This window comes from Trichosurus vulpecula, chromosome 2 (genome assembly GCF_011100635.1).
Source record: "Trichosurus vulpecula isolate mTriVul1 chromosome 2, mTriVul1.pri, whole genome shotgun sequence".
Classification (NCBI taxonomy): Eukaryota; Metazoa; Chordata; class Mammalia; order Diprotodontia; family Phalangeridae; genus Trichosurus; species Trichosurus vulpecula.
This window is the reverse complement of record NC_050574.1, coordinates 120,997,990-121,010,401: the sequence shown is the minus strand read 5'-3', so window position 1 is coordinate 121,010,401 and position 12,412 is coordinate 120,997,990. Positions and strand designations below refer to the sequence as shown.

The 12,412-nt window shown below is 36.9% G+C and overlaps 1 protein-coding gene across 1 annotated transcript in view; it reads left to right on the top strand.

Annotated features, from left to right (window-relative positions):
- UVRAG (UV radiation resistance associated) overlaps nucleotides 1-12,412 on the top strand; it is a 416,256-nt gene that overhangs the window by 143,904 nt on the left and 259,940 nt on the right. Inside the window, exon 7 of the mRNA XM_036745375.1 lies at nucleotides 10,628-10,733. Coding sequence (XP_036601270.1) covers nucleotides 10,628-10,733 — 106 coding nt within the window. The remainder of the gene's footprint in view (nucleotides 1-10,627; nucleotides 10,734-12,412) is intronic.

Sequence of the window (12,412 nt, the reverse complement as noted above, 5' to 3'; positions counted from 1 at the left end):
AACTTCATGATAACCGACAATGGAGCAGTATGTTTCATCAATAGTGAGCTTTCATTGGAAATATATAAGTAGAGATTAGATAACTATAAGGGATGTTGTGAAGATGATTGTTGTATTAGGTGGGAAGTTGAACTAGATGACCTTGAAAGGTTCCTTCCACTTTTAAGAATCCAAGATTTTATAAGCCATTTGGAATAATAAAAATTAATGGTTTTTTCTTAAAAACCCATTTCTATAGCACTTTAAGGTTAGCAAAGTATTTTCTCTTTTACAGCCCTGGGAGTTAGGTGGCACAAGTATTATTTTCATTTTACAAATGAGGAAAGTGAGGCTCAGAGAGCCAAAATGATTTGTTCTTTATGCCTTAGTTAATGAGGAACATAGTTTAGATTTGGTAAGGGTTGTCTTGACACCAGCATCCTGTTAGTTCAGCTTCAATTTTGGGATGAAATGAGGCATTCATATGTCATTGAACAATAAACAAAAAAAGGTCTCCTTAGCTCTAACTTAGAGAGACTACATACTTAATAATGGTACTTGGCTTCTAGAGATATGACCCCTCTTGTCTACGTGTGGAAACAAGTCTGTTCAGCAGGACAAAGTATTCTGACTTGGTATAATCTTAAGGTCTTGGTATAGTCATCCACCAAGTTGGAGGGGCCTGGAGTCGTATGGGTGAGACTTTTCATGTTCTTAGATGACGAGGAAGGTTAGGATCAATCAGATTTTGGGATAGCTTTGTCCTCTTTTAAGGAAAACTAATCTCTATTGTAAGGGAAACAGGAACCCAAAGTCTTAGTAGATAGAGCACTCCACCTGGAGTCAGGAAGACTTGGTTCAAATCCAGCCTCAGGCATTAACTAGCTGTGGGACCCTAGGGAAGTCACTTAACCTCTATTTGCCTCAGTTTCCTCAGCTGTAAAATGGGAATAATAATAGAACCTATCTCCCAGGGTTTTTGTGAGGATCAAATAAGATAATATTTGCAAAACGCTTAGCACAGTAGTAGGCATATAGTGGGCACTTAATAAATTTTCCCTCCTTGCCTCCTTTCCCTCCCTATTCAAACCCAGGTCTTTTGGTTCCAAGTATTTTGTGTATATCATGTAATTTTTATTTTGACTTAAGAACATGACCAGGACATATTATCACTTTAAATTTTAGCCAAGTTCTGCAAGATGATCTCAAAAGTCTTTTGTAACTGAAACATTCAGTGAGTTTTTGAATTTTACATTGTTAGAATACTCTTCAAGTATATGATGGATGCTCATGAGGAAGAAAAATTAAGTTTATATTGCTTGGCCCCAAAAGGCAAAACTAATGGCAATGTAAAATTGCAGAGAGGCAAATTTTGGCTTAATATACAGAATGTTATAAAAGTTAATTGAGGTAGGTTAGTGGATAGAGGATTTCCTCATTACATGCAGAGTCTGGGTCTGTTTCTCATGGATGCTATAGAAGGCAATTCTTGTTCAGCTTAGTTTGTACTGGATAGTTTCTTAAGTCTTTCTAAAACTAAGATACTATAATTCCTTGTGAAAAAATTAATTTTATTTACATACATACTCATAATCGTAGGATTATGGAGCTATTACTAGAAGGGACTTCAGAGGCTTTTGTCTAGTTCAACCCCTTCATTTTATAGATGAGGAAACTAAGTTCTAGGGAAGTTAAATTATTCAAGTTAATAAGTATAAAAATGGGATTTGAATATAAGCCCTCTGACTCTGGAGCAGTTCCAAGTAATACTGGACCTGATGAGTCACAACAAAGCAAATGCTATCTTAACACATGTAATATGCCATGTTTTGAATTGATTTTATATTACTCAGTAAACAGCTATGTCAAGTGCCTACAGTGTTCAGCCCTGAACTAGGCTTAGTGGGGAAGTGGAAAGGGATTAAGGAGAGAGTGAGAAGCATAAAGTCAAAGGGAGCATGGAGTCTATTGTATAGCCAAGAACATTCATGTAAAATAATTATGGGATAAGTTATAGGCACAGTCTTTAAGATAGTAAGGTACTGTTTACATTTAGAAGGACAGTAGTAAATGTAAAGAGGTCAGATTAATATGAAATAAACAGGAAAGAGGTAAAGAAAATGGGAGTTGATCTGGGTCTTTAAAAATGTGCTGGCGAGGGTATTGGTGTTATGTGGCGAAGGGAATAGAAAATGATATGAGCAAAGATGTGGAGATAAGTGCATCTGTGGAAAAATAAAGAAAATAACTTGGCTAGTGGATAACACGTATCTTGGGGGAAATAGTAGGAAATAAATCTGGATGGGTTAGAATATGGAAAGCCTTTGCTGGTTCCAGCCTCTCGCACCAACACCCTGTAACCCCCAGCTTTTAATGTTTACCACCCTAAGGTTACCTTATATCTGTTTTATGTGTGTAGACATACATACAGATATATGTGTGTGTATATACACAAACACACACACGTCCCCCGTTAAAATGAATGCTCTCTTCCTCTTTTTTCCCTCTTCTTCTGTCTGTCCTTTTCCACCCCTTTCCCTTCCTATTTTCCCTCTCTCTTTTTCTCTTCTCCCTTTGTGTATCTTTCTATCCCCCGCTCCCTTTCCCTTCACCCTTTCCCTTCTCTCCGTACCTCTCTCCCTTCTCCCTCTTCTTCCCTCTCTTCTACTGACCCATCTATTGTACCATAAATGATCACTGAAGAAATATCTTGAAACAAATGGAAATCTGAGTCACAAATCTATTTGAAGTGTTGTTGAAGGTGTTTTGGTGGAATAGTCCAAGGACTTTTGAACTGAAACTAAGTTTAGGCTACTTAGCTGTTATAAGTGTCTTATACGTACATATTCAGTATACTTCATAAGAGTCATTTAATATATATATAATGCATATATTTTAAATTAAGCTTACTAAAATGCACATGGACATTATTATGAGAAAATCTGGGAGTAATTTAGCCTGCTGTTAAGCCAAATGTGGTTCGCTTGAAACTTCATTTTCCTGAAGTGAAGCTGTTACTTGAGATGCAATTTGGAAATGCCAGCAGTTGACTGTTGTTCCGTAACTGTGTTGCTTTTCCAGTGTTTGTTTTTAAGGGCACTTCTTCGTTTAACCTGTCACGTTGAGTGTCACATGCCTCTGTTCCCACTTCAGCCGGCCCAGTAAGTTTCAAACCCACCCTGTTACTATTTACTTTTCCATTAGAGTGTGGGCAATTTTGTGACTGTCAGTAGTATCCTGTCTGATTCAACCTTGCTAACACTGGGGATTAAGCAAGGGCTGGACATTGTATCCTGCTCTAGGAAAGGTCTAAGCCAAAGAACTGTAAGCTGCTGTTATTATGGTAAGCTTCTGGTCTTTTAGGACAAAGTCATATTCCATCCATCAAGTATTTATTGAATGCCTCCCATGTACTGATCATGGGAATCATAGAATTTAGAACTGGAAGGGATTTTAGAGTCTATCTCTCCTCATTTTACAGAGGAAGAAACTAAGACCCAGGGTGGTTAATGAGTCTCCCAAGATTAGACAACTCAGACATGAGGAAGCTGAAATTCAATCCTAGGTCTTCTGATTTTTGGCCATCATTCTTTCTTGAACCCATATGACGTTAACCATGGTTCAGATATTAAAAAGGATTTATGATCCTTGTCCTGAGGGTGTTTACATATGAAACAGGTAAAATTTATGTGGCCATGTGCCAATATAAGTGGTACTTAGAATATCAAGGTGGTGGGAGTAGTCTGCCCCTCTTTAGGCAATATTTGTGGAGAATTAAAAACAGTAAATATTGTATTTTTTTTTGGTAGTTAATTCAGAGAATTCTCAGTTGTACAGTCAAGGAGTTTATTTCCAGAGTAAGTTCTTAATGGTTTGGAATCATTGGCAGTCACTTTAGGTGTACTTTGTGTCTCTAGATGCTGTGGTACCACACATCTCTGCAGAAATAAACAATGATAGTACAGTGATGGTAAAGACAACTGGAAGTACTTACTTTGTTTCATTCTGTGTAACCACTTGGATACTTGTGTTTTAAATTTAAAATAGGGACAATGTGAACTTAGAAGTATAGTATTTCTGTTTGGTTAGGGAAAATCTCAATTCATATATGAAATATTTTACTGAAACTGAATAGTTCTTTAAAATGGAAATTAATTCTTTTTAAATTGTTTTGAAACTAAAGAATATATCAAGAAAATACAGTGTTACATCATTGGTATGATTTAGTAATTGCTTAAATTGTACCTTTTGCAATCATTTCAGTTTTGTTAAAATTTACCTGTGAAATAGAATTTTTAAAAATCTGTCAAACTTATACCTAAAGACTTTCTCTACCCATATATCTCTTGTTTCATGCGAGACTTTTCAAAATTAAAATTAACAAAAAGTATTCTCAATCGCCTGTGAGCAAAGATAGATCGACAAATCTGACCATATTGGCTATTGAATATGAATACGTAAAGCAGATTAATTTTGACAAAGCCTGACAAATTTACAGAAATTAAGGCTTGAAAACAGAAACTATTGTGTTATTATTCATTACTGCAACAGAACAATATGTAAGTGTAAATTTTCCCCCCCATTTAAAAATGTATTAATGTAACTAAAATATTAATCCATTATTATTTTCATTTTTTTTTACTGTAATTTTTACTTTATTTTTACTCATATTATATGTGCTGTATTCGATGTGAACACATTCATTGCATTTTGGGGGGGCATTATTGTTGTTAGTTTCACTTCCGTGATTACTTCTGAAAATAATTTTTTTTAATAGAATAGAGGAGTGTTAAAAAAAAATCTGATTTGGATGTCAAATAGGATAATCATGATGTGAGAGAGGGGAGAGGAGACAAACCAAATTGCATAGACAGGGAAGACTAGGGGAGCACATCTTTTCCCTATTCCCTATTTACTTTCAAGTATTCTCAATAGTAGCTCTTCAGAAACTGATGGTGACAGCCCAAGACCCTAAACCCAAGAGCCTTGGGATTAGCAGTCACTCCAAACTACCAGTTTTACTTTCATCCCAACCCCCATAGCCATCATTGAAGGGAGACATCATTGTGGAGAAGAGCCCCAGGTTCATCACCAACATCAGGACCAATACCAGCTGATGTGCAAGATGCTTGGCAGTGGCAGTACCACTCAGATCACCTTTGCTGTCTTGCCCAGCCCTCTCAGACATTATTTGGGGAAGCAGCTCCTATGAAGGAAGGACCTCCCATCCTGACCACCTGTCAGCCATCTGTTGGATACAAGGCAGACAAATTAGTCTACCTGAGGCAGCAGGACACCCTGGGAGAGTGACAGGAGGCAGCACGTGCCAAGCAAGTTAAACCATTACTACCACCACCACCACCACCACCATGACTACTGTCCCTTCTCATATCCCAGTGGAGATAGCTCAGGATCCTGAATGTAAGGAGCCGGCATTGCTTCCAGTCTGTAGTCACCAGCCATCATCCTGGGATGCAGACCCTGTGGAGATGCAGCCTGGCAACAGCTCCTGCAGGTGCTGTAGCCCCAGCTACTGAAGAGCCAGAAAATAAAATTCTTGCCAGAGTCCTTGGCATTTCATTTCATTTCATTTATTTATTTATTTGTTTGGGCAGGGCAATTGGGGTTAAGTGACTTGCCCAAGGTCACACACAGCTAGTATATGTGTCAAGTGTCTGAGACTGGTTTTGAACTCAGGTCCTCCTGACTCCAGGACAGGTGCTGTACTCACTGTGCCACCTAGCTGCCCCATCCTTAGCATTTTTAGATGATTTAACACCAGAAATTGATATCATTTTATCAGTGGAAATAATTAAAGAAGAGGCATTATCATCTCTGTTGCATACTAAAGATTTTGAGACCTTCCCATGTGCCTTGCAGCTGAAACCTTCTGTGTATGTTATCTCCCCCTTAGTATGTGAGCTCCTTGAAAGCAGGGACTGACCTCCTTCTTACAGTTTCTTATAGAGATCCGCATGGGTATGGACTGTAGGTCCTCTTGCTATCCTGGTTACCCTCCTTTTAGAACATTCTGCTTTGTTGATGTCCTTTCTAAATTGGGTCATGCAGTATTCTCCTTATAGTTGTGCCCAGACAGTAGACAGTGGCACCATTACCTGCTATGTTCTGGACACTGCTTCTAATGCAGGCTGGATTCATTTTTTTGAGCACCATATCACACTGTTGATTCTTATTGCATTACAAAATGCAGGTCTTTTTCACACAGACTGTCAGAAATAACATTTCTCTGACCATAATATATACCGTGCAGTATTATTTTGTCCCCCAGCACTAATGAAAGGAAGATTTTTTTTTTTGGCCTTTGGAGTTGGCATTATGGTGATTCTTCAGTCACCCTAAGGGACTAGATAATATTCTCTTTCCTTGTGGATTCCTTTCCCAGGCTTGCAAAATCAAGGAACATTCTTGAAACCAGGCAGCCAGTTGTAGAGATAGGGTGACTGCTTCCCTTCCCTGAGGTGGAATCGAGATGTTTTGTGTTATTTTTAAAAGCCCCAGAACTCCAAAACTTTATTCTCCTGCTAAGTTACAAAGGGAACGTTATTGCACTGTCTTGATGTAGCAAGGGCTCTGAAATTTTATTTGGATAACACTGAAGATTGGAGGAAATGTGACACTGTCTGTGTGTTTTAAGCCCCTAAGGTAAGATCAGAAATCGTCTGGGGCAGTAAGAGCCAAATAGTTGAAGTCATACATTAATTATGGTCATGAATCATTTTTATTTTCAAAGTCTTAACCATTTGACAAGGTTGTTTGCATAGTACCAGTGAGTTTCAGACAGAACTTTCTTCCTTCCCCCTCTCTTTTTAAAGAAATAGACTATTTTGTTGTTTCCTCTATTAGCAGATATTCCAATTAGGAATGCCTTGAAATTCTTATTGATTACCATGAATTTTACCTATGATGATATTTATTTCTCTAGATTAGTGTTCCTTAATTTATTAGCCATTTATTTAGAACTTTTTAAAATTAATTTTTTCATTTATCAAGCATATATTTTTTTCTCCCCACATCACCTTCCTCCAACTATGAAAAAAAGAAAAACAAAACCCTTTTAACAAATAATCATAATTAAAACAAATTCCCATATTGATAAATCCAAAAATTTGTGTCTCATTCTGCATACTACTATATCATTCTTCTGTTAGGGGGTTGGTAGCATTCTTTGTCATGAGTCTTCTGGAGTCATAATTAATCATTATATTGACCAGAATTCTTAAATCTTTCTAAATGATTTGTTTTTACAGTATTGATGATACAATATAAATTGTTCTACTAATTCTTCTTAATTCACCCTGAATCAGTCCATACAAGTCTTACCAGAATTTCTGAAACCAGATCTTAATTTCTTACAGCATTATAATATTCCATTACATTCTTATGCTATAATTTGTTCAGCCATTCCTAAATTGAAATGCACCCCCGTAGTTTCTAGTTCTTTGCCTTCACAAAAAACAAATATTTATCTTTTAGTGATATGGTTTGCATAGCTTAGAAAAGTTAAAATGTTGATTATTTTGAAATCAATGACTCATTCATGTCATAAGCATTTTTTTAGTACCTGCTCTTGGCTATCTATTGTGCTTGGTACTGAGAGAGTTAAAAATATTAATAATCTTTTGTGTTTGTGTGACACTGTGATTTACAAAGCACTTTCCTCACAACATTCCTTGGGAGTATTAAATGCCTATCATGTGCTAGACTATGTGCTAAGTGAAGGGAATACAAAAGAAAAAAAAAGAGGCCCTAATCTCAGGGATTTGAAGTATTATCCCCATTTGACAGTTGAGGAGACTGAGGCACAGCAAGGTTAAGCAACTTACTCATAGTCACAGTGCTAATAAATGTCATAGGTAGGATTTGAATTCAGGTCTGTTCATTTCTACTTCCAATATTTTTTTGTTACATCACGTTGCCCTCAAGAAACTTATAATTTTATAGATGTGACACAAAATATACATATATTCATACCTATATAAAGCACCAGTTATAATATGAATAAGAACAGTACAAAGTGCTATGCTATCACATGAAGGAAATGCTACTTCTTACTAGTGCTACCAGGGAAGACTTTCTAGAAGCAGGAGTATTTGAACTTGATCTTGAAGGAATGATAGGAGGGAAAGAGGCCATTCTGTGTATAGAGATCACCTGAGACAAGATGTGGAGGAGGAAGAGTATGGGCTCTTTTCTGGGATGGTAGAAGAGTTCTTCGCAATCACTGATCTGTAGTGAGTTTTTACTGGCTCATAGGATTTTAACTGCCAAAGAGCCTAACATCTGAAAACAAAAATGTTTAAAAATCTGACTCTTTCCCTTCTCCCGTACTGTAGTCTTGCACCTGCTCTGCTGAGAAGCCCAAGATAGTGGCAAGGCTGCAGAGTAGGATGATTCATAGAGATTTTAGAAATCTTTCTGTTCATCAGTTTAGTTTGGGTGAGGAACATTTTTAGAGAGCATGTGAGAGGAAATTGTATGAGAGAAAGCTGAGAAGCCAGTCACTTTTTTTTTTCTTTTTCAGATTTAACTTTGTTCTCATGGATCTAGATGGATCTGGAGACCATTGTATCATTACAATAAGGAACCTGAATTCTATTCTTTTAAATACCCCAAAGTACAACACTGAGAGACAGTATGGTTGTTGGAGGATTTGAAAGCAAACAAACAAACAAATAAACATGTCACAACCAGAAGCTTGGAGAGTAGGGTAACACTTCTTCAGTGGGATTCCTTGGGAATCTTGAGAAAACTCTGTCCATTAGGAAAATAGGAATAATGAGTAGAATGAGCTAAGCAATTCTCTGTGGCCATATAGTAGTTTATGAAAATTCAAAGTTTGGTTGAAATGTGTATGTGCGTGGGTTCATAATTTTATTGTTGGCAGAGGAATCAGCTCTGTTAGATCTGTTGTAAAGAGATCTTTGTTGCAGAAATAACACTCAGTATGGAGTGGTTATCATTTTTGTGATGTGTAAGTATATGAAGAATACATGAAACAGAAAAGTTAAAATCAGAGTTCTCATCTGATTTACCGTTTAGCAGTTAGCCTTGATTTTGGTCAGATGTTGCGATGAAGTGTTACTATGGACCTAGTAGCTAATTTGGATCTTATTCCCATGCACCAACACCTTTTACATTGTTATCTCTTGTTGTCTCTCCCTTTCTACCAGACTTTTTTCTTTCTCACCCCACTCCCTTTTGGTTAGACCTAGCTGTCTAATTCGGGATTTTAGACTGGGAGCGTGTTATTTTTTTTTTTTAGCATTAAGTAAATATTATTCAGCGAAAGTCATTGTTAGCTGTTGACTTTAGACAAATCACTTCTCTTTTCTGGGCTTCAGTTAGCTCATCAGCAAGACTAGTTGATTTGTAGTGCCCTTTCCAAATTTAAAATTCCTCAAGTTTATAATTTTATAATAGTGTTACCTATTAACAAACATAGGAGTTGTTATATGAAAGAAGAATTAGATATTTATCTCCAAATTGGACAAAAATAAGACCATCAAATGGAAATTACATGGAGATTTTAGTTCAATATATGGAAGAGCTTCCTAATAATAATGAAGTTAAAGAATCGCAAGATTTGAAATGAATGTTAGAAGGCATTTAGTACAACCCAGGTCTGTACTTAAATGAAAAAAAATTTTTTTTTAAACAACCCTCCCTCCCCCCTCTAAGTCATATCTAGCTAATTTCTCAGATTAAATCTTTGTATGGAGTGAGTTCCCCTGAGTATCACTTAAGTTGCCTATTCCAGAAGTCTTCAAGTGAGGACTTAATGATCTCTTGTCGGTACTGTCATTGAGGAGGTTCTGGTGACAGATAGGAGTTGTATTAGGTAACTTCTGAAGTCCTTTTTAGTTCTATTATTTTAAAATTAATTCCCTATAATTTTATTTCTGGCATGGAGAGTGATCTATATATTTTGGGCTCTCTCAGGATAGCCTCTTCCACTCCTCCTGTAGTTCTTACAGTTGTTGTGAATGCTTTGAAATATGCTGAAGACTGAAGAAATTGATCATTTTGTTTCTTTGAATTAATAGACATACTTTTCTATCATGTTTATATCTTTTTAGCCTGTGAAGTAGAATGGTGCAGACAGTATTGGTTTCTGAGTCAGATGACTCGAGTTCGGAGTCTGATGCTCCATGATGTTCATGTATGCCCTAGGGTAAATGTTAGCATCATTGTGTCTCAGTGTTTTCATCTATAAAATGGAAATAAAAATACTTGTTTCACCTTCTTTATAGGCTTGTTATGAAAAAGTATTTGTAAAGTGCTATATTACTGTCCTTGTTCTGACTTTGGTACCTCTTGTTAGTCAGTGGGATAAATGATCATATCCATGTGAGAGGCTGGCCCAGCACAGTGAGAGGAGCTTTGTCTGGAGCCCTGGGTTGGATGGAGGCCTATATCTGACATTTCTCAGTTGGACCAGTGACTCCCATTCTCTGAGCACCTGTAAAATAGGAATAATAATCCTTGAACCACCTCCCTTACAGCAGATTATAGTGAGAAAAGTGCTCTCTTTGTAAATTTGAAAGGGTAGGAAAACCATGAGTTCTCCTCTCCTTTCCTCTGCTGGGTCAAGAAGCTGGGTTTCATTCACTGTAACTTTTATTTGCAGGCTTCACAGAGCTCAATGTGCAATTAAACAGACTCAGGTGACTGTTCAGAAAATCGGAAAGGAGATTGAAGAAAAACTACGACTTACATCCACAAGTAATGAGTTGGTAGGTTCGGGTATTTTTCCTTCTTCAAGCCTCTTGATTTTGTGGTAGTCTCAGCACATTCTTTGGGATGGGTCAGAACTTTTCACCTAGACTTAAGATGGTTTTTAAAGGTTCAAGGTAAACTGTCTCCTCTGCTAACAATATAACAAGCTCATGCTGCTAGTGGAAACTTTGGAATACATCAGAATTATCCAAGAGATGACTAACAGCCAGTCTCATTTATTTCTTTTAAAATGTGAATTATAAGCATAAACTGTATAGTGAGTGAAAATAGCTGCTGGGAGAAAAAGAGACTGAACCTCAGTAAGCAGTCAACTTTAAAATTTGCTTGGACATGGTGTAATAGGTAGTTTTAGATTTGTTATTTTCCCTGAGCAAAGAGACTGGTGATCCCTTTTCAGAAAAATAGAAACCTCAATTAAAACAAACAGGATTAAGATAAACTGTGGCCCTAGGCTTTTTATTTCTTTAGGATCTCATTTTGTTTCCCTTTTATGTTGTGTTGGAAGGAACATGTATATGGATTTAGAAGACTTGAGTTTGAATTTTGGTTCTTCCACTTGTCAAAAGTTTGACCTTAGGCAAATCATTTAATCTCCCATGGCTGTTTCCTCCTCTGAAAAATAAGAAATTGGACTAGATAAGGAGTCAGCAGCTATAAGTTAAGAATGGTTTTAACAGTTTTAAATATAATAGCAAAATTTTATTTAAAAATGTAAAAATCATTCTTAGCTTGAAGGCCCAAACAAATCCAAGGCCTCCATCTTGATGTTCGGTCTGGTTCTTTTTAGTTCTAGAATGTATCACTAAATTATCTCTAAGGTTCTTTTTATCTTTGGGTTGTAAATTTTATGTTAGCAACATTATATTACTTACTAATGTTTGAGTGCAGCATGGACTTGTAGTTGGGAGATGTGGGTTTGAACCCTTTGAATCCAGTGCAAGGAATATTGCACTGATATTTAAGAACAGTAGGAGGATAGGATATTTCTATATTTGAGGCACCAGATACAGAAAATTGCTTCCTCTTAAATCTCGCTTTACCTTCCATGGTGAACTGACTTCTCCAGATCTCTGTTTCCTCATCTTTAAAATGAAGGGTTTGGACTCTTTTAGGTCCAAAGAGTTATACTTCCTTCTTGGCACTACCTTACTTGGGATTTGTCAAGTTACCAAAGACTGGTCCTAGTACATTTAGCCAACTAGATTGGACAATATTTGTTACGGTAATACCTACATCCTTATTCTGGGTCTCTATGCTGAAGGGGGGCTGTGCATATGACTTGAATCACTTATACCAAGTGGCCTAGTCACTGTAAAGGCCCAGTGGTCCCCACATCAATCTGCTCTTGGTCTTAATCCTGGCATATTCCCTCCAGGATGAAGACCTGAACTGGTAGATAGTGTGCTCTGGGGGAACAGCGCATGAAGCACTTCCTTTAAAAAAAAAAGGAAAAGAAACAGGACAAAAATCCTAGCAACTCTTTGAAATTAGAGCAAGTATGGTAATGCCAGGATCATGACTTGATCAGAGGTCTATTGAAGATAGCACCAAACAACTATGAAAAGAAGACTGACTTCTCAAGCCAAGCAAAGTTTAGGAGTATGGCCACTATAGAACATCTGCAAAATTATGTCTGTAAGGAGAAGCGAAGAGTTTATAGTCCATTTGCTTGTAA